Genomic DNA, 27,087 nt, shown 5'->3' on the forward strand with positions numbered 1-27,087 from the left:
CGCCGCCGCGCGCCTCTGCTGTCCCGCGCCGCCGCCGCCGCCGCCGCCGCGCTCGCTGGCTGGCCCGGTGCGGGCGCCGGGCTCCCGCTGCCGAAGAGGATCAGCAGCGCCGCCGCCACCACTTCGGCCCGGGCCCGGGCCCCGGCCCCGCCCCGGGCCCCGGCCCCAGCCCCCTGCCCGGTCGGGCGATGAAGTGTCACTACGAGGCGCTAGGGGTGCGGCGCGACGCCAGCGAGGAGGAGCTCAAGAAGGCCTATCGGAAGCTGGCCCTGAAATGGCACCCGGGTAACTACTCCGCAACCGCCGCAGCCCTCGCAGAAGCCCTGCACCCTTCCCACCCTTCTCCCCAGAATAACTCCGGGACCCTGGCCAGTCTCGACCTACCGGACCTGTAACTTCCCCCTCCCAGGAACCCGGTCGGGTCCCCGGCCAGGTGCCCCCGCGCAGTGCTCCTCTCGCTGGGCGTCCGCTCCGCCCCTCGGGGGACGCCTCTCGCTACCCGAGGCTTCGCTGGAGCCCCCGGCGCCCCGTCCCCTCCCAGATGCCCCCACCCCACCCCGACGCTCCCCGCAGTGCCACTTGCTGGGAAGGACAACATTCTAGCGACTTCACCCGCCCCTCCTGCCCCTTCGCAGACTCCACCGAAGGAGAGTCGTGGGCTCTAGGGCTTGGCCCTTGCTTGAGTCTCTGCGGCTCAGCTGGCTGCCTTTAACTTCATCACGGAGTCCCAGCTACCCAAGTGTAATTTATGGACCCTTATTGAAATCAAGACAAACTAGTAAAATGTCTTTTAAATATCTGTACCTTTTTTTTTCTTCCTTTCCCAGTAGGCTGTTGAAGTACAAACCCTGTACTCTGGATGTTCTGCAGGTTGAGAGTTTTAATTGGGTGTCTGTCTTCACTAGTGAAGTTTGTATGTGTACTTAGAAGTATGTTTCCTTTGGATGTTTTATTTGGTGGTAGTTCAGGCCTCTGTGACCTTTGTGAAGTAATGTGATCTTCCAGACTGGGAAACTAAAGGCTGTAGTTGAATCTCAGCCTTTTGAGGTTTATAAGAAGTTTACACATTAGCCCTAATCAGCGCGTTTATAGAGTCTCCAATACACGCAAGTCACCACAGTAAGATTCTGAAATGCTAAGAGACCTCAAGAGTTTTGCTGGGAAAACATGCCCTACACCAGGAAAAGGTAACTACAAGTGCAGACGAAACAGCACAACAGACATAATTGGTCGTTGGATTGATAGAACGACTTGTAAACGCTCCAGGGATTCAGAGGAGGGAGTTTTCACTATGTCTTGAAAAGCAGTGAGGCTTCCCATTAGCAGAGAAGCCTGGATTTTAGCTGGACCCTAGAGGAATGGAATTGGGAAAAGTGAACTTAACAGTAGAAGGAAGAGGAAGAGCATCATGGTGGACAGAAGATGGCCCAAGGGACAGTTTGACCAAAGGCAGTGTTTATTGGAAATCTGAAAATATGGGTTGGGAGAAGAGCTGAAGGAAGGGCCTGGGATCCAGAGTCAGAAGGTAATGTCTATAGAGGACAGAACAAGAAATAAAGTTATAGGTTTGTTACTTAAAATCGTACTGATTACCAGTTGAGGAACTAAACATGATGCATATTGGAAAGGAAGAAGTACGCTAAACATTCATTGCAGCAGGAAGTCTGTAGCAGTATCCAAAATTAATAAATCCAAAAACAATATAGAAACATATTCTTAGAGTAATAGAGATTGTCATCAGAAATTGAATTCGGAATTAGAAGGAAATTAGGAATTCCTTGACTCTTCTGGCTGGAAAAGTATGAGGAAGAGGGTTAATGCTTGTGACCAAATGCATATATTTTGATGACAGTGTTAAGATGTTTTTGGGTAGTAGTTTTAAGATTATATTGTAAAGGGTCTTGAATGTTAGGCCAAGTACTGTGAAATTTGTTTTTCCAACAATGGAGGGTTGAAGCTGATTTTATTAAGGTGTCTTGAGGAGGTACTGTGATGGCAGCCGAAGAGAGAGACAGAAGTCTGGTAGAGTCCACCGTGACAAATAAGGGCCCAAGCCAGGTTGGGGATCAGTGGGAGGGAAGGACGAGGCTGGGTTGAAGAGATGCTGTAAAGGAAAAATGACCAGATTTGGTGATTAATTGGAAATCAGTGCAAGAAAGGAAGAAGTTTGCAAATGTTACTAAAACATCAGTTAACTATTTTGAAACCAAACCAGTTAGAAACTAAATGTTACTTGAGTATCTTCTCTGAATGCCATCATAAGTCAAAGCATCCTAAATATCTCTTGGTTTGAAGATGCTAATACCTTTAAAGGATACATACTCTCCCAGGAGATCCATGATATACAAAGATATACTTTGCTGTGCTGGCTTGTTCATTTGTTCAGCTGGTCAATCAGCAAATGTTTAATTTCATTCCGTGTGCAAGGTGCCATGTTAGATGTTTCTGAGGTTAACATATGGACTTTGCTTCAAAGATTGATTTGTACCTCAAGGTGAAAGGCTGCTCATTTTTCATTGTTAAAGGTAATTTCTTTCTGGTTTTTTTTTTTTTTTTAATTGAGCAACTGAAAATGATTCTCAGTAGTCACTTCACAGTACTGCCTAGTGAAGGGAAAGCTTTTATCAGATGACCACCCTGAGCACTTTACTGTGTAAATGAGACAGAAATGGTCCCTGCCTTCTGCTAGCACGTATAGTCTTCAGGGAGTCACAGGAAAACAGGCAATTTCAGTCTGGTGAGATAAGGGCGGTATGAGAGTAAATATAAGATGCTTATCAGCACACATGCATGACCTGGACCAAGCGTGTGTGGGTGGGATGGATAGATGGGCATCTCTGGAGAAGTGACTTCTAGGGGCGCTTGGGTGGCTCAGTCGGTTCGGCGTCCGACTTCGGCTCAGGTCATGATCTCACAGCTCGTGAGTTCGGGCCCTCCGTCAGGCTCTGTGCTGATAGCTAGCTCGGAGCCTGGAGCCTGCTTCGGATTCTGTGTGTGTGTGTCTCTCTCTCTCTGACCCTCCCCTGCTCACACTGTCTGTCTCTCAGAAATAAACATGAAAAAAAATAAAAAAGAAGAAGAAGGGACTTCTAAGGCAAGATCTGACACCAGAAAGCAGGGAGTACAGGGAGAGGGAGGCAAGACAAAAGGTGGCAGAGTGCAGGAAGGGGAGAGGTGTGAGCATGGCCAGGTGGGCAGCAGCAGGGCCTGGAGGTTGGGATAAACTGGATTGGGTAGATTGGATTTTCACCTAAGGGCATGAGGAAGCCAGTGAAGAGTTAGAGGCAGGAGCTTCTCTCTGGCTACTGTGGAGAGAGTAGATTGAAGCAGGCAAGCCTGGAGTAGGGAGACCAGGAGGTCAGGCAGGGTACATTGAAGTCACCCAGGGTGATGACAGGACCTGGGGATGGAACTCAGAGCCAAGTGCCAGAATTCTCAGTGACTTAAGGCGGAGGGGTTGAGAGGTGCTTGGACAGAGAGAAGGGGAAGATGGTGGGTGATGGCCAGTGAATGGTCTGAATCCGGAAGGCATGCTAGTTTGCCCTCGGGGGTGAGTAAAGGACCGAGGCCAGGAGTCGGGGAGGCTGTGGCTCCAGCACCAGCCCTGGCCTGTGAGGCCCTGGCTGTAGGAGCCTGCCAGGGAAGCCTACAGGGAAGTAGTGTTTTAAGGGAGCCTGGCCTCTGTCAAGGCAGGACATAAAAGGCTCAATCTGTGAAACTTTCCAGAAGGCACTGTAAAGATGTTTAGGAGGGAGAAAAAGACTGTATAAGGGGGATCGGGAGAAAGGCACAAAGAAAGAATAGCGTGAGAATATCTTTTAAACTTTGACGACTGGATTCACGATGCCTTGTGGCCTTTGCATGTGGCTAGTAATAAACGTGGGTTTTCTGTTTCTTTATTACTGCTTTTTAACTTATTGCATTTTTGGTATTAGATCTCAGGTTAACATTATAGCCAACCCGTTCAGGTATCTTTAAGTGAAATGAAAAACCTTATGACAGACTGAAAAAAAAATATTTAAGAAAGATGCTTCGGTAAGAGGTTAGATCTCATTTTCTGCTGGCACATTGATGGGCTTCATGTGTTTAAAAGCTTGAGCTTTCTCCAAACTTCTTTGGGGGAGGAAGGAAGGGAGTAGGAAGAAGCAGGACCAGAGTGCAGTGCTGATGAAAAGGTGAGGAAGAACCACCCACCTGCCTCCCCCGGTCACCTTTTCTGTTTTATGTGGGAAGATTTATTTGCTGGCATTTTCTGCCATTCTGCTCTAAATTGGACTATGCTTTTTTTATTTGTCTGACAAAAAGTTTATGAATGATTTGACGAAGATGTAGAACTCATGAGTGCCTTTAGCTGGACTCTCACCTTGAAGGCGGACCAGGACCGCGTTGAGCTCGTGTGGCAGGAAGCTGGCCACGGTTCCCGTTTCGTTTTTCTCACGGCGCAGCAAATCCAGAGGTGGCCCGCCTTGGTAGCTCCGGCCGCTCGATGAAACCCTCAAAGCCCTGCTTCAGGGTCCTGACCAGAAGGCTTGAGTGCTTGCACCAAGTATAAGCAATTAAGCCTCAAACATGGCATATCACTCTCATGGGGAGGTGCGGAGACCGGCAAGCGGCCATGTGGCAGTTCGCCTCCACCAGGTCCCGGACTCTGCTCGGCGGCTCTCGGATGGGCCCTCATGTGTCCTGGGTGGCGGTTGGGGACCCCAGAGAGCAGAGTGGAGGAGGAAGGGAGAGAGCAGGGACAGAGAATGCATGCCCGTTGCCTTTTAAGGAGATTTTTTTTTTCTTTTCTTTTCTTTTCTTTTTTTTTTTTAGAGAGAGAGAGAGACAGCATGAGCAGGGGAGGGTCAGAGAGAGAGGGAGACACAGAATCCGAAGCAGGCTCCAGGCTCTGAGCTAGCTGTCAGCACAGAGCCTGACGCAGGGCTCGAACCCACGAACAGTGAGATCATGACCTAGGCCAAAGTCAGAGGCTTAACCGAATGAGCCACCCAGGTGCCCCTTTTAAGGAAGATTTTTAAAAGCTGTCAACACTTTTACAGGTGTTCAGTGACAGAGCTTAGTCACCACTATGCCCAGGCTTCAGAGAGACTGAGAAATGGGGTCTTTATTATGGGACCAGGTGCCCAGCACAGAATCAGGGTTCCCTTGTTACTGGGGGAAGGAGATAAACTAGCAGTCTGTCTCGATCCTCCTCATCACCTGTAGGCCTTATACCCCGGCTTTGGGCTGGGTTCAGGGCATTCGGTGAATGCCACCAAAGCCCATTCATTTCATAGGGAAAATAAAACCGTTCCTGGGAAGTTTCAGTTGGTAGGCACGTGCTTATATCTCCTTGCCTAAAACTGGGTCACCCGATATCCCCAACCTCAAGAAAGTCTGAGGAGGTGAATTTTTTAACTGGGTACATTACCACTGGGAACAAAATCAGGGTTTTGTTGGAAGATGACACTAGATATGGGCTAGACAACTACTAGTGTCTTTCGCAGAGTGGTAAGCAGAATTTAAAATAATAACGAGGCACTGAGTGTCCTATATTACCTAAAACCTGATTGCAACAGGGCCACAAGATGGAATTTAAAAACCTTGGTTTGCGAGCACAGTTCATTCCAGAAACCTGCCTGGAATCCAAAGCACTTGTGTGTCAAAGCGAATTTCAAGAACCATTGGCTCAGTTGTGATCATGTGACATTCGGCATCACCTACTACTTATATTGCAAGACATCACTTGTTTATCGAGTTAAAATTTACAAGAAATGTTTGCTCATCTTGTGGAACACTCACCAAACAAGTTACTCACAATCCAAGGTTTTACTCTGTTAATTGGAAATAACAGAAAACCTAACTGCAATGGCTTAAAAAAAATTAAGAAGGGCTTCTCCCCCTCTCCCCCTCTCCCCCTCTCCCCCTCTCCCCCAGTGGCCAGTGATAGTGGAGCAGAAACCACCTGAAGGACCAGGCATCAGTGTGATGATACCTAAAAGGAGGAGGCAGGATGTTCTTGAGGATCTTATTCTAACGCTACAAGATTATTTGTAGAGACTTTTTCTCTCTATCACATTTTTCCTCCGGCCTCTTAGAGGGCAAGTATCGAGTTGTAGCTTATGAAATTTTGAAAATGCTTCATAGTAGATTTAAAATATTTAACTTTCTGAGTGTATTGCTTATCTATTATTGTATAACAAATTACCAAAAACTTAGGGGTTAAAACAACAAACACAGCAAACATGTTTATTATGGACTCAGTTTCTGAGGATCAGAGTGTGGGAATGGCCTAGCCAGGTGGTTTGGGCTCAGGGTTTCTCATGAGGTAATACCTTCACTGGGAAAACCCACTTCCAATCTCCTGGTATTGGCAAGCCTCATTGCCTTGCTGACAGTGGGACACAGACCCCCATTCTCCACATGGGCCACCGGGGTGTGTTCATGCCGTGGCATCTGGCTACTCCCAGAGACCTCCAAGACAGAGCGAGAGTCCAAGATGGACCCTGCGGTCTTTTAAACTAATCTCAGAAGTAACTTACCATTACCGCCATCCTTTCTGCTGCCTGCTGTGGGTCCCACACACCAACCTTGGTGACCTGTGAGGGGATTATGCAGGGTGTGAATGCCTGGAGCTGGGGATCCTTGAGGGCCATCTTAGAAGCTGACTACCTCCCTGAGGCAAAGATACTCTCTGAATTCTGTAGTTAAGGAAGCACAGAGAAGGAAAGAATAATTAGTATACATTTTTAAAGCGTTATGAGGTTTATTTTTGATACATGTTGATGAGAAAAACAGTGTGAACAATAAACATAATTTAATACTAAATAAGTCTTCTGTAACTAATTAGATATGTGTTTTGCTTTTTCTAACAATGTATACTAGTCAGGGTTTTCCATTTGTGGGTATCCAGTTTGAGTGCTCAGTGATGCACCAAGGCTGAGGGGAAAGCATGAAGTTTCCACTCAAGTAGGTACTTCTCACAGACTCAGATTGTCAACTCTCGACAATGTCTCTTGGCCTTTCACTGGTTGTTACTTTGCTTGGTACACACCTCATCTGTTTATGACATTTGTGATGGAAGAGGTCCCTTTTAGATACTGTCCTCTACTTGTTTGATGTCTAAATATCTGTGACTTTATTTTAACAGATAAAAATCTGGATAATGCCGCAGAAGCAGCTGAACAATTTAAGTTAATCCAAGCAGCGTATGACGTGTTGAGTGACCCTCAGGAAAGAGCATGGTGAGTGTCACCCTGTCCCTCCTATCTTAGTGGGTTTTCTGGGAGGAATGATGAATAGAGGATTTAAAAAATACATATATGTCAACTGTTTTGGTGTGTTCTGAGGCGTCTCTCCCCTGTTCATTATATAAAATGCAGTATTAAGGTTGGAAGGAACCTCAGAGGTGATTACTCCAGTGTCTCATGTTACAGGTGATGGGACAGACTTTGGCAATATTAAATAGATTTAACTTTGATAGTTGCGACGTAACTTCTCATTAAATGGGGTCTCTGGTGTACGACAGACTTACTGGTGTTGGACAAGAATATTGACTTGTCCTTAAAAACAGATATGTGTCAATATAAGAATTGCAAGGTTTCTCCAAGAACTACTTTATATGAAGAACTACTACATCTGTGATGGATACTTTCACTTATGATGACCTGATCATTGCATACCATTTCCAAACAAAAACTTCTGTGTTTAAAGTTGTTTTCAGATCCTTGCTGAACTCTTTGCTACAAAGGAATAGGTTTTAGGCCCTGCAGTGACTGTGTAAGAGCCCGCTGTTACACACAGCACGGGGGGGTGTCCAGTGCTGTTGCGCGCATCTGATCTGTGTTTGAGTTCAACAGCGTACGGCACACGGCTGGCTGTCAAGGAGAAAGGCTGTAAAGAAAAATCATTACAAATTGTCTTTTATGTAAAAATCAGAGAGAGAGGCAGCTGGGTGGCTCAGTCAGCTAAGCATCCAACTCTGGCTCAGGTCATGATCTCGTGGTTTGTGAGTTCGAGCCCTGCGTCAGGCTCTGTGCTGACAGCTCAGAGCCTGGAGCCTGCTTTGGAGTCTGTGTTTCATTCTCTCTCTGCCCCTCCCCTACTTGTGCTCTGTCTCTGTCTCTCATAAATGCAAAAAAAAAATTTTTTTTTAATTCAAGGAGAGAATCCTACGTGTTCCTCCTCCCTAAGAATATGGAGATCTGGCCTTAGAAACGCTTCCTTTCTTTCCTGACTTCCTTGACTCTGTGCTCTGCTCCCTTGTCCTAAGGACCCTCTGTCCATACATCTGAAGCCCCCGCCTGTTAGCCCTCCTGCGGCCTGCAGGCCCGGCTGCGCCGTGGCTGGGAGCATGGTGCTTCCCGTGCCGGAGGCCTGAGCTTTCCTGCTTACTGGGTTTGTGATGATGGACAGCAAGTTACTGAGTATCGCTGAGCCTCAATTTTGTCTCGTATCTTTGGGGATAGGAACTAATGTCACAGAGTTATCGTAGGGAGTAACTGTATGTGTGTGAAGCCTGTAGACTGTTTTTATAACCCTACACAGAGTCTTGTTCTGGTCAATGTTGGTAGATCTGATCACAAATGTGTAATTAATCTGTGGAGCAGATTGTGTCCAGTGCAGACTTTAGTAATATTTCTTCCCTGTAGAAATGCAGCTGCCTTTCTGGAAGAGTCCTGGGAATTCCCTGGCTTGTTAAATTCCATTGTTCAGACAGGCTAGTACTGTGTAATGCCTGCGGCATATCAGAAGCTACAGTCATAGTTTAAACAGCAGTTTTGTGGAAGATTATTAATTAAGTCTTTTCATGTTGATAACTTAAAGAAATTTTTTTCGGTTGTGGACTGGACATAATAAAATGTACAATAATAATATTTGGCCTGTTTCAGAATAAGGAGTCCTTCTGAATTGTTACTCAGCACACACTGATGATGCTCATTTGTTTTTGTGTGTTTAGGTATGATAATCATAGAGAGGCTCTACTTAAAGGTGGGCTTGATGGAGAATATCAAGATGACAGCTTAGATTTGCTTCACTATTTCACTGTTACCTGTTACTCTGGTTATGGAGATGATGAAAAGGTAAGATAATTGAACTCAATCTTCATTTTGTATGAAGCACAAGACTTTCAAATACAAAGAGAATTTGCTCTTATTTTTTTAAAGTGTATTTATTTTGAGAGAGAAACGTGCATGAGCAGGGGAGGGCCAGGGAGAGTGGGAGACAGAATCCACGCTATCAGCTCAGAGCCCTACACGGGGCTCAAACCCATGAACCGCATGATTCACAACCTGAGCCAAAACCAAGAGTCGGACACTTAACTGACTGAGCCACCCAATTGCCCCACAAAGAGAATTGTTAAAATTATAACAGAAAGGTAAAGCCGTTTTTGTTTCAAAAACTGAAAGCACATTGCCTTCATATTTACACTGTCAGCCTGTGAAACCCTCCAGTTGAAACCTAAATGTTCCTGCGGTGACAGAGCTTGGGTCTGCAATTCCCTAACATTAAAGGTTTCTGTGTTACCTTTTAAAGTCTTGTTCTGTGATCAGACTAGAAAAGTATAAAGAATTTGTGTTTTTGCTCCTGTTTTTTAGGGCTTTTATACGGTGTATCGTAACGTTTTTGAACTGATTGCCAAGGAAGAACTAGAATCCGTGTTAGAAGAGGACGTGGACGACTTCCCAACTTTCGGAGACTCTCAGAGTGACTACGATACAGTGAGAGAAATTGCATTGCCGTTTCATAATGAGCGCGTATCAGTGTTGCCCCGCCCCGCCCCTTTCCTTAAAAATGAATGGATCCTACTTCTCAGTCCTCTGCTGTAACTCCTTCCTCTCCCTTTCTGGGGGGGGGGCTTTCGGCTCCCTCAGAGCCTCCTTCCTTACTCCCCCCTATTTATTGAGGCTGGTTTCGTCCCATTCATCGCTTCATTCAGTTTGTTCTGCAGGGTGATTTATTCTGTAAGCCTTAAAAGGATTGTCTTCTCCGTGCATTAGTAGTGAAGTCATGTCCAAGAAGAAAGAGATGTTCTGTGTCACTGATCTTCGCTGCGTTGCCAAAGGAAAAAAATAAAACCATAAACCTCAGCACTTGACTCATCGTCTTTGTCTCTAGGTGGTGCATCCTTTCTATGCTTACTGGCAGAGTTTCTGCACTCAGAAGAACTTTGCTTGGAAAGAAGAATATGATACCCGACAAGCTTCAAACCGCTGGGAGAAGCGGGCCATGGAAAAAGAAAACAAAAAGATCCGCGACAAAGCAAGGAAGGAGAAGAACGAGCTTGTGCGCCAGCTGGTGGCTTTCATCCGGAAGAGGGATAAAAGAGTGCAGGCGCATCGCAGGCTCGTGGAGGAACAGAACGCCGAGAAGGCGCGGAAGGCCGAGGAGATGAGGCGGCAGCAGAAGCTAAAGCAGGCCAGGTACGTACGGGATGCCCGATGCGTGGCAGGGTCCTTTCCAAGCAGAGGTGTGGGGCCAGACCTGACAGGTGCTTTTGTGGGGGGGGGGGGGGGGGGGGGGGGGGGGGGGGGGGGGGGGGGGGGGGGGGGGGGGGGGCCGCGGGAATCGTCGTCCTGGCTTCATCTTGTTTTTTTAAATCCTGGTGTCCGGACAGTGTTTTCATCTACCATGAAAATGTTTTTCTTTTGAATTGCATGTTTCAAGGCCCTGTATTCTTCAGATCCTTTGCAGACGCTTCTGAGATGTAATGATAGTGACTGTTAATTTGAATTCTTACTCCTTGCAAGGCCCTGTTCTAAGCGCTTTTCTCACAGCAGATCTCTGAAGTAGGTTCTGGTTTTGATCCTCGTTCCTTTACGGGAGCGAGGCAGAGAGGTCCAGGAGCACATAGCCAGGAAGTCACACGGGTGGGAATCGGGCCTGGCTTTGCACCCACTGCAGTGCTGTGTCGGTGCACTCCAGATACGGAGTTCACGTGTGCCTGCGCAGTTTGTGAGCTAGTGGGAGAGCACCGCGTCCCAAGCATTCTTATAAAAATTACTCACTTCTTATCAATTCTACCCACCCCACCTTTCATCTTTGGAAAATTTGCACTTTACTTAACACTTAGGATTTAAAAATACCTCAAGACTTTAATAACTTGTTAAGAGTTCTAGGTTTCAAAACCCATCATCTAATAAACGGTTCAAATCACGTAAGCACATAATAGATCAGTGACTTTGCTCTGGCTGGGAACTAAGCCCAGGTTTTAAAAGTTTGGAAGCACTGACGGTTTGGGAGTAAGAAGCTCTGTAAGGGATGGGGCTCCTGGGTGGCTCAGTCAGCTAAGCAGCCGAATTCAGCTCAGGTCATGATCTCGTGGTCTGTGAGTTCGAGCCCCGCGTCGGGCTCTGTGCTGACAGCTCAGAGCCTGGAGCCTGCTTCCGATTCTGTGTCTACTTCTCTGTCTGTGCCCCTCCCCTGCTTGCTCTCTGTCTGCCTCTCTCTCTCAAAAATAGTAAACGTTAAAAAAATTAAAAAGAAAAAAGAAGCTCTCTCGGGGATGGATTGTCAGCCCAAAGAGCAAGTAGACCTGTGTGCAGACCTGCTTCTGAGTGAGACACTGTGCTGTGTGTCTAGGCTGGCGGGGCAGTACAAGGAGCAGAGCTGGATGACCATGGCCGACCTGGAGAAGGAGCTCAAGGAGATGGAGGCGCGCTATGAGAAGGAGTTTGGAGATGGATCAAACGAGGATGAAATGGAGGAGCCTGAGCTCAGAGACGGGCACGATGGTGAGTTCACTCGTTAAGGCACTTTAGAAAGTAAATGTTCTTATGCATGGATAAGAGGAGAGCGGACGCAAACCTGGAGACACCTGAGTTCCAGTCCGCTGCGGCCGGGGTTTTCATGTTTGTTTCCTTTTTAAGCAGAGCTGGGAATCCAGATTTTTGTGTGATGTCTTCCAGTTTTTAAAGGTGGCAGATAATTCAGATGAAAAACAGTATCGTATAGGCGAAGCAGTAGTCCACTGAACTACCTTTGTAGTCTAATCCCTGTGATATGATTAGTAAATCCCTTTCTGACCGTGTTTGGAACAGTCTGCTTGTGACTGCGTACATGATTTGCTAAGTGGCCACAGTGACAGGTGTGACTGCTGGTTACTTAGAGACTGCACTGAAGCTCCGTAGGCCAACTTCTAACAACGGCTCTTTCCAGAAGAACTAATGTTGTACAGGAGCCTACGTGATCTGTATAAATTCTTCCTCTCATGCCTCACTCTGTTGAGGGTCTCCCCTTGGAGTACTGTAATGTGTCATCTCTGTGCCCCTCTCATCACAGCACAAGGGACCTGACTGCCGTAAGAGGCGAGATTAGGCGTCGTTGAGAATGCCTGACCTGCACGGTCTCTCGCTGCTCCACGAGAAATAACATGGAATGATCTACACACAGTTTAGTCAGTTTCACCTTATCTCCACATGTGTGGCCCAAATGATAAAACGATGGACTTTTATTTACTCAAAATGATTAGGAGATGAAATGTTTTATTAATGATTTAGAAGTAATGTGTGTGAAAGTCTCTTGAAAATTATAAAGCATTCTGTAAGTGGGAGGTGGCCTCATTAGGTAGAATTTTACAGTTTATGAAGTGCTTTTACATACAAGAGTGTGCTTGATCCTTACATGATCACCCTTAAATGCATGTTTTGCCCATAAAATGATTGCAGCTTTAATGAAGCAGAAACGAAGACTCTAAGAAGCTAGGACATAGGCCTGAGAACATATGGCCATTCTTTGACCCAGATTTTGACTACAAACCCAACAGTCTTTTTTAAATATTTGATTAGTCACATGTTTTTTTGTTTATACAATGTATTGAAAGGGTACAGGTAATTGGACAATAATACTATTTGCCAAATGTTAACATTAGGTAGGATGTATTTTGATCATTTGTGATTTCAGTGAGAATGTCCTTCAAAATCATATTAGCATCACCTCTATGTAAAGAAACAAAATGTAGACTATGGCAGAGTACCTTGGGATCTTTGTTGATCTCATTGCATGATCTCATTTATTGATCTCAGTGGCCATCAATTTACTTGTTTATTCATTATAAAGGTAGATGAGGGGATTTTTCAAAGACTTTCAATTCAGTATTTTAGTTGCTTAGATTTTGCGGACAGTATTGATAGTAACTATTGTAATAAAGCCCTAAGCTTATAAAAAAAAAAAAAAAAAACGTGAGGGGCGCCTGGGTGGCTTAGTCGGTTAAGCGTCCGACTTTCGCTTAGGTCATGATCTCACGGTTTGTGGGTTCAAGCCCCGCGTTGGGCTCTGTGCTGACTGCCAGCTCAGAGCCTGGAGCCTGCTTCAGATTCTGTGTCTCCCTCTCTCTCTCTGACCCTCCCCTGCTCAAGCCGTCTCTTTCTCTCTCCCCTAGAAATAAATAAAACATTAAAAAAAAAATTTTTTTTTTAAAGCGTAAAGACGTGCTAAAGTTTACGTGTAATATGCTATTTTATGACGAGCCTGTCAGATAATGATGCAGTGTTATAAGCTGTTTATTGAAGCAGTTAAGAGTAGATTACAGTTATAAATGTGTTTGCATCAAGTCTTGGTCAAGAGGTAAACTAAAAAACGTTTGTTGAGAAAACTCCTTTTTGGTAAAACCATGAAAGCAGCATTTGATTTTCTGAACTTAGCTCATACTGAGAACTTTGAGAAGACTTTGAGTCTTTCTAGTATATTTATGGGAAGAACTTGAAAGATAAAGTGGTTTATTTGGAAGCCTTCCCTTATTATCCAGGGCTGCTCTTTAAAAGGTAATCAAATCCTGGGCACCTGGGTGGCTCAGTAATTAAGCATCTGACTTCAGCTCAGGTCATGATCTCACGGTTGGTGAACTCGAGCTCTACTTCGGGTAATCTTGTGCCCGGCTTTGGGTAAACGAAAATAACATGAGCCCCAGGTGAGCCCTGCTTCTCTCTTTCTCTCTCTTTCTCTTCCCCACCCCCCCCCCCCCCCGCCTTTTGTAGGATTCTCTCTCTCTAAAAATATATATAAAAAATAAAAGGTAATCAAATGCCAGTAACATTATTTGTTTTGTCTCTGGAAATGCAGTTTCTAACTTGTGTGTGATGTTAGATCATTACTAAAGAGATGTTTTAGATCTGTGTTCTACTCACCCGGGATTCTCACTGCCGGCTTCCCTCTTGTAGGTGGAGACAGCGATGAGGTCGAGGATGTTGAGCTGTACGATGACCTTTACTGCCCAGCGTGTGACAAATCTTTCAAGACAGAAAAGGCGTAAGTTTAATATCTTTGGCCTCCCCTTTTCTTCTGACGGTGAAGTATAACCCCAAGAGTCCTGAAAAGAAAGTCCTCGTAGCAGCTGGACACCAGCCCTCCCATGTCTTCCCGGGGGCTTTCTGTCTAACAGGAGGAAGAGGGCCCTGTACCAGCGGTTAAGCATGTTGTACTGATCCCCATTCATGCCAGTATTCCTCTGTGATAGCCGCTTTTTAAAACATGGGTGCGTCTCCAGAAAGGAACATTGCTGTTGCCACAAGGAAGGCATCGTCACACAGACAACCAAAAGCCGATCTAGACCAAAGCTAATCTCTGCTGTTGCAGGCAGACTTCCTTCCCGCCCTCACGCTCCTGTGCGGGCCATTGCTGCCAACTTAGGAACGTGTCCCGCCTTGACTGTATTTGCTGAAGCGGAAGGACTCTGCTTTTGGGAAACAGTGAGGAAGAGAGAAATATTTGGAAGGATCCTATTATAAAGGCGGGGTGGGGAATAGGGCAGAAAATGAAAGTAGAGGCAGCAAGGGACAAAGAGGCAAAACACATACAGTGAAGGAGAAAGGAGACCAAAGGAGGCAGTGGCGGTGTGGGATCCTCAGAGGTGTTGGTGTGTAACCCGGACGGCAGGGTGGCGGGAGAGGCGGCCAGGGCAGGAGAGGCAGCAATAAGCAAGACAACAAAAGCAACAGTGAGGAGATTTTAAAAGTTTTTTTTTTTTTAAAACAGATTTTTTAAAATAGTTTTTAAAGTTTGTTCTGAGAGTGAGAGCGAGCTCCCAAAAGGGGCCGAGAGAGAGAGAGAATTCCAAACAGGCTCAGTGCTGTCATCACAGAGCCCAACGTGGGGCTCGAACTCACAAACTGTGAAATCATGACCTGAGCCAAAATCAAGAATCGGACACTTAACCAACTGAGCCACCTAAAAATTTATCTTGTACTTGGAAATCGTGTCAAACTTACAGGCAAGTTGCAAGAATAGAATATAGAGCACCCAATTCACCTGTTAACATTTTGCCCCATTTGGTTTACGCTTCCTTTCTTCCCTCCTTCCCTCCCTTCTCTCTCCCTCCTCCCTCCCTCACTCCCCCACTCCGCATACAGTTTTTTCCTGAATAATCTGAGAGTAGGTTACATACATAATGCTCTTTTACCTCTCAGTACTTCAGTACATATTCCTTAAGAATAAGGATATTCTGTTACGTGATCACAGTATAGCTGTCGACTTCTGGAAGCTTATGACATTGATATGGTGCTTCCCTCTCCTTTACTGGCCCATACTCCACTCTCACCAGTAGATCCTGTGTTAATATCCTGCACAGGTTCTTTTCTGCTTCGACGCAGAATCCAGTTTAGGATCATGTGTTGCACTTATTTATTGAGTCTTATTTAATCTGGGCCAGTTCTCTTGTCTGTGCCATTGTTGGTCCAGTATGCTGGCCCTTCAAAATATGTTTTTGTTAGAGTATTTATCATTTTGAGTTTGTACTTCTCCTCATGATTAGATTCAAGTTGTGTATCTCCAGCTGGAATACCACATAAACACGTTGTGCTGCTCTCAGGGTTTCCTTTCTGGAGGCGTACGATGCCTTGTCTCACCTTCCTTGCTGGTAATAACTTTGATGACCCGGTCAAGGTGTTGTCTGATTTTTCCTCTGTAGAGTCAGTATTTTTTTTTTTCCCTTGCCGTAGATTTTACCTATAGCCTGTTTAATCTGAGATACTTGAAAGTGAGGCAAGTATCCGGGCGCCTGGGTGGCTCAGTTGGTTAAGCGTCCGACTTTGGCTAAAGTCATGGTTCGTGTGTTCGGGCCTGCGTCAGTCTCTGCGCTGACACTGAAGAGCCTGCTTGGGGTTGTCTGTCCCCCGTTCCTGCCCCTGCTCCACTCGCACACTCTCTCTCTCTGTCAGAAATTAACAAAGTTAGGCAAATATATTGCTCCTCATCCCAGTTTTCTAGGTTTGGTGTTCAGTGATGATTTCAGCTTGTCCCAGTTGTCACCACAGTGGTCCCAAAAGGGAGCTTTGCTGGTGCTCTTTCGGCCCTCTGCTATAAATGAGAGCCCTGCCTTTCCTCTGTGTAATATCGGTATGAATATGTGAATTGTTTTCAGTGTTTTATGATTTATTACTGTACTTTTCGTGCTGACTTTTCCAGATACGGTCAATGAGAGCTCCTTTAAGGTGGCTCCTTGGAGAACGTCCCAGGTGTTTTTTGGGCACTTAACCTTCTGGTACAGGATGATCCAGTTTCTCCAAGGAAGCATGGTCTAAAGGAGAATTTTAGCGGAAAGGGAGAGTAGCAACTCAAACTGGAAAACCAAAACCCTGAACAGATGAGATGAAGTTGATAGTGACGTAGTTTCCCGCTTTCTTGTTCATCTAATAACTCGGTACGTCAGTGTTGTCAGCTCGATTTTATGAGGGGTTACTTAGTGGCCCTTAGATGCACGGAAAGAGACGCGGCTCCTGGAGTTCTAGGCAGAGGAGTACAGAAGTGTGTGAGCTCACACTTAGCATGGTAGCAGTGAGACGGGAGAGACCTCTGGAAGAGGTGAGAGACGGTTACTGGGAACAGCCGGAGGAGGGAAACTACTCTTGTGCTTGAAGCCTTCGCATCATAACCCGGGGGTCTTCCTTTTCCACTTGGAATGTCCTATATTTCCCAGGGCCCCTCCAAGCCCACAGCATACTCTGGAACACGGAAGCGCTTGGCAGACACTCGCTGATTGGGAGGAAACGGTGGAGAAGACTTGCATCTTAAGAACTGGAAAAGGGGGGGCGCCTGGGTGGCTTAGTCGGTTAAGCATCCGACTTTCGCTTAGGTCATGATCTCGCGGTTCGTGGGTTCGAGCCCCGCGTCGGGCTCTGTGCTGACTGCCAGCTCAGAGCCTGGAGCCTATTTCAGTCTGTGACTCCCTCTCTCTCTGACCCTCCCCTGCTCACGCTGTCTCTCTCTCTCTCTCTCCTAGAAATAAATAAAACATAAAAAAAAAAAAATAAAAAAAAAAAAAAGAACTGGAAAAGGAAAATAATAGAGAATTTGACCCCCCAGAAAAGCTTGGAAGAAAATCTATAGCTGTAAGGACAGCAGGAGAGGAAATACTGGGGTCCAGGGAAAAACGACTGCTGCCTAGCAGGCCCTGACACAGTTCTTCGGGCTCTCTCTGTGGTGTCACCAACCGTTCGCTTCCTTGGAAAAATGAATTTTAACGTGGTTGCACGTATTCGGCCACGTATTTGGGCACAAGTGACTTCTGTTGCAGGTACTTACACCAGATTGTTCTTTCAGCATGAGGAACCATGAGAAATCAAAGAAGCATCGGGAAATGGTTGCCTTGTTAAAGCAACAGTTGGAGGAGGAGGAAGAAAATTTCTCAGGACCTCAAACTGATGAAAATCCATTGAATGCCAATTCTGAAGAGGATCTAGAAGATGCACCAAAACAAAAGTACTTCCAAAAATGTTACTAAACACACTTAGCCTATTAGAGATGAGATTGCACTTAAATGCTCTATTATCTGAAAGAAGTTATTCTGTTATGCTAACATTTTCCACGTTTTTTCCTACTTAAGGGAAATTACAGAATTGAAATGGGTAAAGCATGATATCAAGAGTAATTTTTACAGAATATTTTATGACTGTTAAAAGCAGTTTTATACCTAGGTAATTGACATGCTAATTACCGTCAGTGTTATAACTTTGTAAAACGATAATGTGAATATTTTCTTTTTAGTACTTTATGGTATTAAATACTTTTAATATTTTACTTCTATCTGTATCAGTATTGCAGTATTTTTTTTTTCATTTAGCAAGTAGTCACAAGGTTAAGTATTTGACATTTTGATTTCTATTTGTTCATAGACTTTCTAAAAAACAGAAGAGAAAGAAACAGAAACCAGCACAGGTATGTTGAAAAAGTTTTATTAACATTAAATATCAAATTTAAAGTTGGAGTGCTTTTATTTATTCAGTGTAGTCTGCTTTTTTTTTTTTTTTTAGATTTTTTAAAAATGTTTTATTTATTTCTGAGAGAGAGTGAGAGAGAGACAGCTTGAGCAGGGGAGGGTCAGAGAGAGAGGGAGACACAGAATCTGAAACAGGCTCCAGGCTCTGAGCTGGCTGTCAGCACAGAGCCCGACGTGAGGCTCGAACCTGCAAACTGTGAGATCATGACCTGAGCTGAAGTCGGACGCTCAACTGACTGAGCCACCCAGGCGCCCCCAGTATAGTCTGCTTTAAGGAGAGGGATTTTCACTATGATTTTATGTTGGTTATAAAATGGATTGAAGTGAATTGAAAATATTTTCTTTTTGTCATCACTCTTTCTCTATTAATATGCGTGTAGCTAATTTACTTAATTACCTAAATTCGGCTCAGGCCATGATCTTACAGTGCATTGGTTCGAGTCCCCCGTTGGGCTCTGTGCGGACAGCTCAGAGCCTAGATCCTGCTTTGGATCCTGTGTCTCCTACTCTGCCCCTCCCCTTGATCACACGCTGTTTCTCTTTGTCTCAAAAATAAAAATAAAACGTTAAAAAAAATTTTAATTTTATAAGTGGAATTAATTCCCTAATACTAATTAGCTCAGTGATCATATTAAAAAAATATCTGGACATGTGATGACAGGGTTTTTAAATGAGGACAGTAAAATAGGAAATATGTGAAAATCTGAAGTTTGGTTATTGTATTACATCTAAGTTTCTTTTTCCAACAACATAAGTGAAATTTTGCAAAAGGAACATTTGGTTAGAAATGTGTATTGATTGTGATTCTTGAAAAAATGTTTCTTGATATTACTCAGAAATGTAAGTAGTTCAAATAGTTCACACCTGACATCTAAATTCTATCTCTCTTATTTTAAATTGGGGCACCTGGGTGGCTCAGTTGGTTAAGCATCGGACTCTTGATTTTGGCTTTGGTCATGGTCTCATGGTCATGAGATTGAGCCCTTCATTGGGCTCAGAACTGACAAAGCGGAGCCTGCTTGAGATTCTTGCGTGCACATGTGTTCTCTTTCTCTCTCTCTCTCTCTCTCTCTCTCTGCCCCTCCCCCACCGTTCGCTCTCAAACATTTTAAAAGTATTTTAAAATAAAAGGTTTGTATGTTATATATGCATAATAATCCTATGGATGTATGAAAGGGGTTTGTGCGTTTTAATAAGGATACTTGGTTCTAAAGGGAATAGAATTGATTCCTGTTCTATTTTAATATAATCTAATTATGTTTATATTAAGTATTAAATGTAGTTCTTTTTGAAAACTGTGAATATATATTCTAATATGTATTTTTAAAATGTTTATTTTGAGAGACAGAGCGTGCATGAGTACGAGCAGGGGAGGGTCAGAGAGGGGAAGAGAGAGGATCCCAAGCAGGCTCTGTGCTGCCAGTGCAGAGCCTGATGTGGGGCTCAAACTTAATAACCATGAGATCATGACCTGAGCCCAAATCAAGAGTCAAATGCCTAACCATTGGAGCCACCCATGCGCCACCAAAACTGAAAGTATTTTTAAGAAAATTTAGTTAACAGATTAATAAATTTTCATAAAATTTTAGATTTGGCTTATCTATTTAAATGGTTATATGTTTGAAAATTTTTGTTTCGTATTCCAGAAATGATATATGACACATGAATTAATCACTGTTAAAATTTGTGACTTGGAACTTGTTTCAATTATAAAACCACATAGCAAGTTGTATGTTCCTTTGTAAAATGACTCATACCACCTTCCACCCAAAGACTATAGTCATTAGATTAGCACACTTCCTCTGTCCTTTGTGTGTGCCAGACTACTAGAATAAGGACAAAAGAAGAGGGATTTGTACCTAACCCAAGTCTGCCTTGTCTTGAATCATGAAGGGTAAGGCCTATAGATTGCAGTAATAGACACACGTATCCTATTTTCTTACCAATGAAAATGCTTTGTTTACAACCCCATTTTTCCCCTCCAAAGCTATATTTCTTTATAATAATACCTCGTGTTGGTGATTTCTCATTCTATCAGGAAGAAAGCCCCAGTTCAGACCTAGTTTTATCAAGTATTTTTCCTGGTGTTTTCTCAGTTCTTTTTGAAGGGAGGGTAGCACAGAGACATGAACTGGTAGACTGAAGAGCGGGAGGCAGCAGGTACAGAGAATCAGGAAGCAGCAGCCTGGAAATGTTTTCTGTATGGTCAGAACAAGACAACAGCATGAGCCAACAGGGGAAAGCTGAGATGGAATGTAATCAAATGACCCTGGCTGACAGAAAGGAGGAACCCGAGCAACTTCTGAACACAGTCCTGAGCAGCCGCCATGGGGCACATTCTAAAGACAAAAAAAAAAATGCAGAAAAAAAAAATCTTGAACTCTACTTAGTAGACATTTTGGTAGTTATATTATTACTAGAAATGTGTGCCCTGAGTCTAATCATGAGGAAACAAGCAGACAAAGCCAAACTGTGGGACAAAACAGCCATTTAATTATCAGTATCATGAAGGACCAAAAAAAAAAAAAAAAAAAAAAAAGTAGGGCTCTGGTTCTAGAATAAAAGAGATTAAAAGGACATGACGACTAAGTGCACCATGTGGTCCTTGGTTATAGCTCCTGTTGGGGCTTACAAGGAAAGAATGTTATTGGATTTTGAATATGGCTTATGTAGCAGAGAACATCAGTGCTGAGGTCTTCAGTATGAAGAGAGTATGGTGGATATGTAGGAGCATGTTTTTGTTCTTAGAAGATACATGGTGAAGTGTCATCATATCTGCCTGCAACTTACTTTCATAGCTCGGGGGTGAGGGGAGTGTGTGTGCAGAGACTAGGGAGGAAGGGATGGGAAGAGCAAATGTGGCAAAATGTTGCCCCAAACCAGAACAGCAAAACGCACCTTTGCAGGGATGGCTCAATCAGGTTGAGTGTCGGACCCTTGATTTCAGCTCAGGTCATGATCTCACTGTTTGTGAGATCGAGCCCCACATAGGGCTCTGCACTGTCAGTGCATGGCCTGCCTGCTTGGTATTCTTTCTCCCTCTCTCTCTGCCTCTCCCGGGATTGGGCACATGCTCGCTCTCCCTCTCTCTCTCTCTCTCTCTCTCCCCCCTTCGCCCCCCTCTCCCCCCTCTCCCTCTCCCTCCCGCCCTCTCTCTCTCTGTCTCTCTCAAGAGTAAAGAAAAAACAAACCACAGTTGCACTTAGTGAAGATATGTTTGCCAAGTTTTGTCTTTTTTAGAATGCTTATTTGTTCTTTTTTTCTTTTGTAACTATAAAACTAATAGTTGGGGCATCTGGGTGGCTCAGTTGGTTAAGTGTCCAACTCACAGTCATGAGATCAAGCCCTGTATTGGGCTCTGTGCTGGGCATGGAGCCTGCTTAGGATTCTCTCTTCTTTTGTCCTTTCCGTACTTTGTCTCTCTCTCTCTCTCTCTCTCTCAAAAACAGTAATAGTTCCTCATTGCAGATCATTTGAAAACTATAGAAAACTATAAATATCACCTCTGATTCTGCCAATAGATATTACTTAATATTGAATTACATTATCACCAGATATTATATATAATTTTCTCTTTTATATTTTTACTAATAGGTTGTATTTTTCTAAAAAATTGAATCAGTATCTTTGCAAACATGATTTTTAAGAGCTTCATAATTCCCAGGGCGCCTGGGTGGCTCAGTCGGTTAAGCCTCCAACTTAGGGTCAGGTCATGATCTCATGTTTGTGGGTTCGAGCTACGTGTCGGGCTCTGTGCTGACAGCTCAGAGCCTGGAGCCTGCTTTGGATTCTCCCTCCCCCTCTCATGCTCTGACTCTGTCTCAAAAATAAATAAAACATTAAAAACTTTTTTTAAAATAGAGCTTCATAATTCCCTTCATATATTCAGCCATTCACTTATTGGACATATGGATTGTTTTCTAATTTTTCCCTAATTATTTCTGTAATGAGCATCATGTTTTTAATGGGGGTTTTTTGTTTTTGTTTTTTAAAGTTTATTTATTTATTTTGAGAAAGCACGAGCTGGGGAGGGGCAGAGAGAGAGAGGAAGAGAGGGAGAATCCCAAGCAGGCTCAGCACCACCAGTTCAATCCCACAAACCATGAGATAGTGACCTGAGCTGAAATCAAGAGTCCGATTCTCAACCGACTGAGCCACCCAGGCACCCTTCACCCCTCATGTTTTAAATTGTTAGCTGCTTCTCCTTTTTATTTCCTGAAGATATGCTCCTCCAGAGTGTATAGGACATTATACTTGTTTATTATAACTATTTGGCAACATAAGCTGGGGTTATTATTTATTTTGTAATGCATGTATGTTGTACTGCCTAGAATTACGATGATAATTTCAATGAAAATGGAACTGGAGAAGGAGTAAAGGTTGAGTCAGAAGATACCAACTTAAACCAAGACCGTGCCAAAGAATTCGAACGTAGTCCCCAAGAAAATATCAGTGTCACTGAGACTGTTGAACTCTGTGATGACCCTAAAAGTGAAGCTAAAAAGTAAGTCAAGTTGATGGTTTCTTAATTAACGTTGGTGATAAGAATGTCTTTTCATGTATCAGATAACCTCTTGCTTACACTTATGAAGTAGGTCTTCAGGTGTCATTAGGTCTAAAATGAGTCTGTTGTAAATAATATATAGATGGGTCTTGTTTTCTTTTTTCTTTTTATAATGCTTTTATTCATTCTTGAGAGAGAGAGCGTGCCAAGTGCGTGTAAGCAGGGGAGGAGCAGAGAGAGAAGGAAACACAGAATCTAAAGCAGGCTCCAGGCTCTGAGCTGTCAGCACAGAGCCCAATACAGGGCTTTGAACCCATGAACCGTGAGATTATGAGCTGAGCTGAAGTCAGATGCTTAACTGACTGAGCCACTCAGCCACTCCTAGATGGGTCTTGTTTTCTTATCCATTCTGATACCCTGTGTCTTTTGATTGGAGCATTTAGTCCAATCAGAGTGAGTGCTGAATGATGTGAATTTAGTGCCCTTGTTTTGCTTCTAAAGTAGGTGTGTCTGGTAATGTTGTCTGGTCCTTTCTAGTCTTTGTTGCTTTTGGTCTCTTTTGTTTTTTCTTTTCTCCAAAGAGTCCCCATTCAAATTTCTTGCAGGGCAGGTTTAGTGGTTGCAAACTCCTTTAGTTTCTGTTTGTCTGGGAAACTATTTCCCCTTGTTTTTTGAATGACAACCTTGCTGGGTAAAGAATCTTTGTTGCAGGTTTTTCTGATTTAGCACATTGAGTATATCATGCCACTACTTTCTGCCCTTCCAAGTTTCTGTGGACAGATCCGCTGCAGGCCTGGTCTGTCTTCCCTTACATGTTAAGGACCTTTTTTCTCTTACTGCTTTCATAATTCTTTCCTTGTCTGTGTAATTTGTGAATTTGACTCTGACATGCCTTGGAGTGATGGTTGGGTTTTGTTGAATAGAATGGGACTTCTCTGTGCTTCTCTGGGTTTGATGTATGTGTCCTTCCCCAGATTAGGAAAGTTTTCTGCTATAATATGTTCACATAAATCTTCTGCCCCTTTTCTTTCTCTCTCTTCATCTTCTGGGACTCTATTATTCAGATATTATTCCTTTTTAATGTAAGTCACTGAGTTGTTTAAGTCTTTAAGTCTCTAAATCTGTTTAGAGAGTGTTTTCACTCTTTCTCTCCAGCTACTTTCGGGAGATGCTCTTCTTGCAGCGTCCTGCTATGCCGCACTCTCCCCCTTTCTCTTTCTCTGTCTGTCCATTCTCTGCAAAAACGGCTACCTACCTTCCACAGCGTTTCTCTCCCCTAGTTCATGTCTCTGCACTATGTACCTGCCAAATTCTGTGGCTCAAGTTACTGTTGCGTTAATCCTCAGGTGGTTTTTCTAGGTGTTCAAAATGGTTTATTGCTGACCTAGCTGACTTCAGGGACAAGACAAGCTCAGGATCTAACTACTAGTCTACCATCTTAACTCCATCCTCAAATTTCACATTACATGTGACCTCTAAAGTTGTTCTCTAAAGCAGCTCACTTGGGGGCGCCTGGGTGGCTCAGTCTGTTAAGCGTCCGACTTCAGCTCAGGTTGTGATCTCACGGTTCGAGGGTTCGAGCCCTGCATCAGGCTCTATGCTGACAGGTAGCTCAGAGCCTGGAGCCTGTTTCAGACTCTGTCTCCGTATCTCCCGCTCTCTCTCTGACCTCCACTGCTCATGCTGTCTCTCTCTCTCTCTCAGAAATAAATAAAACATTTAAAAAAAAAAATTAAAGCAGCTCATTTGAGATGTGAAAATTAGGTTGGCCATTAAAATTAATGAATCAGCCTTTAAAATGCATGTCACTCTTTTGAATCTTCTTGGGAGCAAGATAGCAATTAAAAGGGATACATTATTATTGGGTTATACAGAATTCTTTAATTTATTTTCCAGTGCTCCTAAACCCAAAGGAAAGAAAGCCAAAGATATGAAGAAATCTGTCAAAGTACCTGATGAACAACAGGCAGTGGTAGGTCAAAGTCATATTGACATATTTTTGATAGACCTTGTTTAAGTAATCTAAATCCTTAATTCTGATTCTAAAGACATAAGTATCTGGGGAACCCTCTGCACCTGCTGTACATATAGGTGTGGACCCATCAACAGTTTTTCTTGGTGGATGTAGAACTTCTAGATGCGTCATTGTTTCTCTTTACAAAGCACATTGGAAATAACAGACAGTACTAGAGCAGTTACTGTTCTGTTTTCCATTACTTTGAAATCTAAAACCTTGATCTGGTCCATATTGAATGGCTCAGGGCTTTTAAAGTTGATGGTGTTTGTTGATGGGACTTAACTTCTAAGAACAGCTGCCTCTTCTGAGCCTGTCTTGGTAGCCGTCATTTTGTTAAAAGTTCTTTATTTTGAGTTATTTTATATTTAATCTCCACATGAAAACATAAATCACTGCTCTCAGGTAATAACACTTACTTACATTGATGGGTTATTTTTTTCTTTCTTCAGAGTGATGTTCTTATCAGCTGTACAACTTGCCATAGTGAATTTCCATCCCGGAATAAACTTTTTGACCATCTGAAAGCCACAGGTCATGCAAGAGCACCTTCGTCCTGTTCTTTAAACAGTGTCACAAGTAGTCGAAGCAAGAAAGAGAAACGTAAAAACAGATAGAAATTCTGCCAACGCTTTTTCTTTTTGATTGTCTCTAGATTTTAAAACCAAAAACTGAACTGAAATCATCTAAAGAGTTAAAATTTCAGTGATCTGCAATTTATTGCATTGTGGAAGATTATTTTTTATCTTGTAAAAACACTTTTTTCGTTTAATATATATATTTTTAAACATTTCATTAGTGATTGAATTCTACTTTGCCATCTGAATTGACTTGAATGTCTCAAAACAGGTAAATATTGTAAAGTATGCATTCTTGATTTCTGTTGGCTCATGTGGACAGAAATGTACAGGGGGAATTAAATTATTTTAACACAAATGCTCCTTTCTGTTTGTTTTGTGGATTTCACATAGTATTTTCCTATGACAGTATTTGTATTCTCTTATGCTTCATGATCTGTCAAAGACTCAGATTGTTTTAAAATCATCACAGAGTTTTTCCCCACTTGAAACCATGACTCAAGTTCTGATTTTCAAATTATTTCTAAATAACCTGTTGTTGATTACTATATTTTTTTCCTCAAGGACAATGATAGGTAGAAACAAATTGAGCATACATTGTTAAGTTTCAAGACTGATATCTCTTCAAGGTGTAACTATGTTGATTTTAATTTGAGATTTTATAGGTAATTATCAGTAAGGTAGATCTTTCAGTGTTTTGCTCTGATTTAAGTTGTGGAGGTGAAAGCAAATTAATGTATATGTTGCTTCCTCCTTTGACACAGTGACAGCCATAAAGCATGATGGATCAAGGTGGTGGATGGTTCAGATTTTATACTGACTCTTGAAAAAAGGATATTCTGCCTTGGGATTTGTTTTTTCACTATTTTTAGAAGTTTTTAATTTTGTTTTTTTCATCATAAATGGAAGACTTTTTTTTAATAAAAGTTTTTTTTCATAGGGCTTATATTTATGCCATGCATTCCATAGCAAAGATGAGTATGGACTCCAAGGAAATATGGAGAATCGTTGTTGTCAAGTATATGAACCCATGAGGAGCTAATTTTTAGGATGAGGATAGACTAAGGGGGCAATTCTTATAATTGGCCTTGAGAGTAACTTTGAACTCACTAGCTTAAAATATATACGTTCTGTTCAGTGACATTCTCTCCTTATGTCCTTGAATCCTCAAATGAAGGAATTTGAGTTACGCATGCGCCCTAGAACCTGAGTCCCTGACAGCAAGGATTTTCCTGAAAGTCTCATGGATCGTATTGAACATGTGGATCATTCTGTGTGCTTGACTTGAAAATGTACACTTGCATTTTAATTTTTAATAGTTTACTTTTTCATTTAGAGATATAAGTATCTTTTATATCTTTTTATCATTTACCTTTTTGTTTCTAACTTAGGTCACTAACTCCAACTCTAATTGTCACCCATCTTCATTTCTTGTCCCTTTCTTGTCCCTTCAGGAGAATAGCAGCCAGGTCACCGGGCTCTTCTTCCCAGGCTTGATCTGAAAACTTGGCCCCTCCTCTAATAGAGCAATATGCATTGGCTATAATTATTAACAGGAATATTGATGAACAGGAGGACATACTGGTCGCATGTACAATAAAAATATGAAGTCATCGAAATGCCCTGTAAATCCCCTTCAAACGTCCCTTGCTTTCCCTCATGGCCACTATACAGGTGTTTGGTTTCTGCTTCATGTGAGGATTGATTGGGCTTACTTGTCACTTTTATTCAGACTGGCAAGACTCAGCCATATTTTGAAGAGATCTTTATCAGTTGTGATTAAAAGAGCTCATTTGTA

General features: G+C 43.2%; 1 protein-coding gene across 1 annotated transcript; it reads left to right on the forward strand.

The window, feature by feature from the left end:
* Positions 1 to 27,087, forward strand: DNAJC21 (DnaJ heat shock protein family (Hsp40) member C21). The gene is made up of 12 exons (XM_039248262.1): positions 1 to 285; positions 7,133 to 7,226; positions 8,942 to 9,065; positions 9,582 to 9,704; positions 10,102 to 10,406; positions 11,566 to 11,717; positions 14,142 to 14,229; positions 17,518 to 17,676; positions 18,090 to 18,132; positions 22,525 to 22,697; positions 24,594 to 24,669; positions 25,164 to 27,087. Exons 1-12 carry the CDS (start codon positions 189 to 191, stop codon positions 25,326 to 25,328), a joined length of 1,599 nt encoding a protein of 532 aa, XP_039104193.1. The 5' UTR covers positions 1 to 188; the 3' UTR covers positions 25,329 to 27,087.

This window comes from Hyaena hyaena, unplaced genomic scaffold (genome assembly GCF_003009895.1).
Source record: "Hyaena hyaena isolate Hyena2069 unplaced genomic scaffold, ASM300989v1 scaffold_310, whole genome shotgun sequence".
Lineage (NCBI taxonomy): Eukaryota > Metazoa > Chordata > Mammalia > Carnivora > Hyaenidae > Hyaena > Hyaena hyaena.

Excerpts from the sequence above, each read along its gene's own strand:
- DNAJC21 (XM_039248262.1), top strand. The coding sequence starts at position 189 with ATGAAGTGTCACTACGAGGCGCTAGGGGTGCGGCGCGACGCCAGCGAG. Across the intron at positions 9,705-10,101 it reads CTCAGAGTGACTACGATACA|GTGGTGCATCCTTTCTATGC; the intron begins GTGAGAGAAATT and ends CTTTGTCTCTAG. Across the intron at positions 18,133-22,524 it reads AGAAACAGAAACCAGCACAG|AATTACGATGATAATTTCAA; the intron begins GTATGTTGAAAA and ends TGTACTGCCTAG.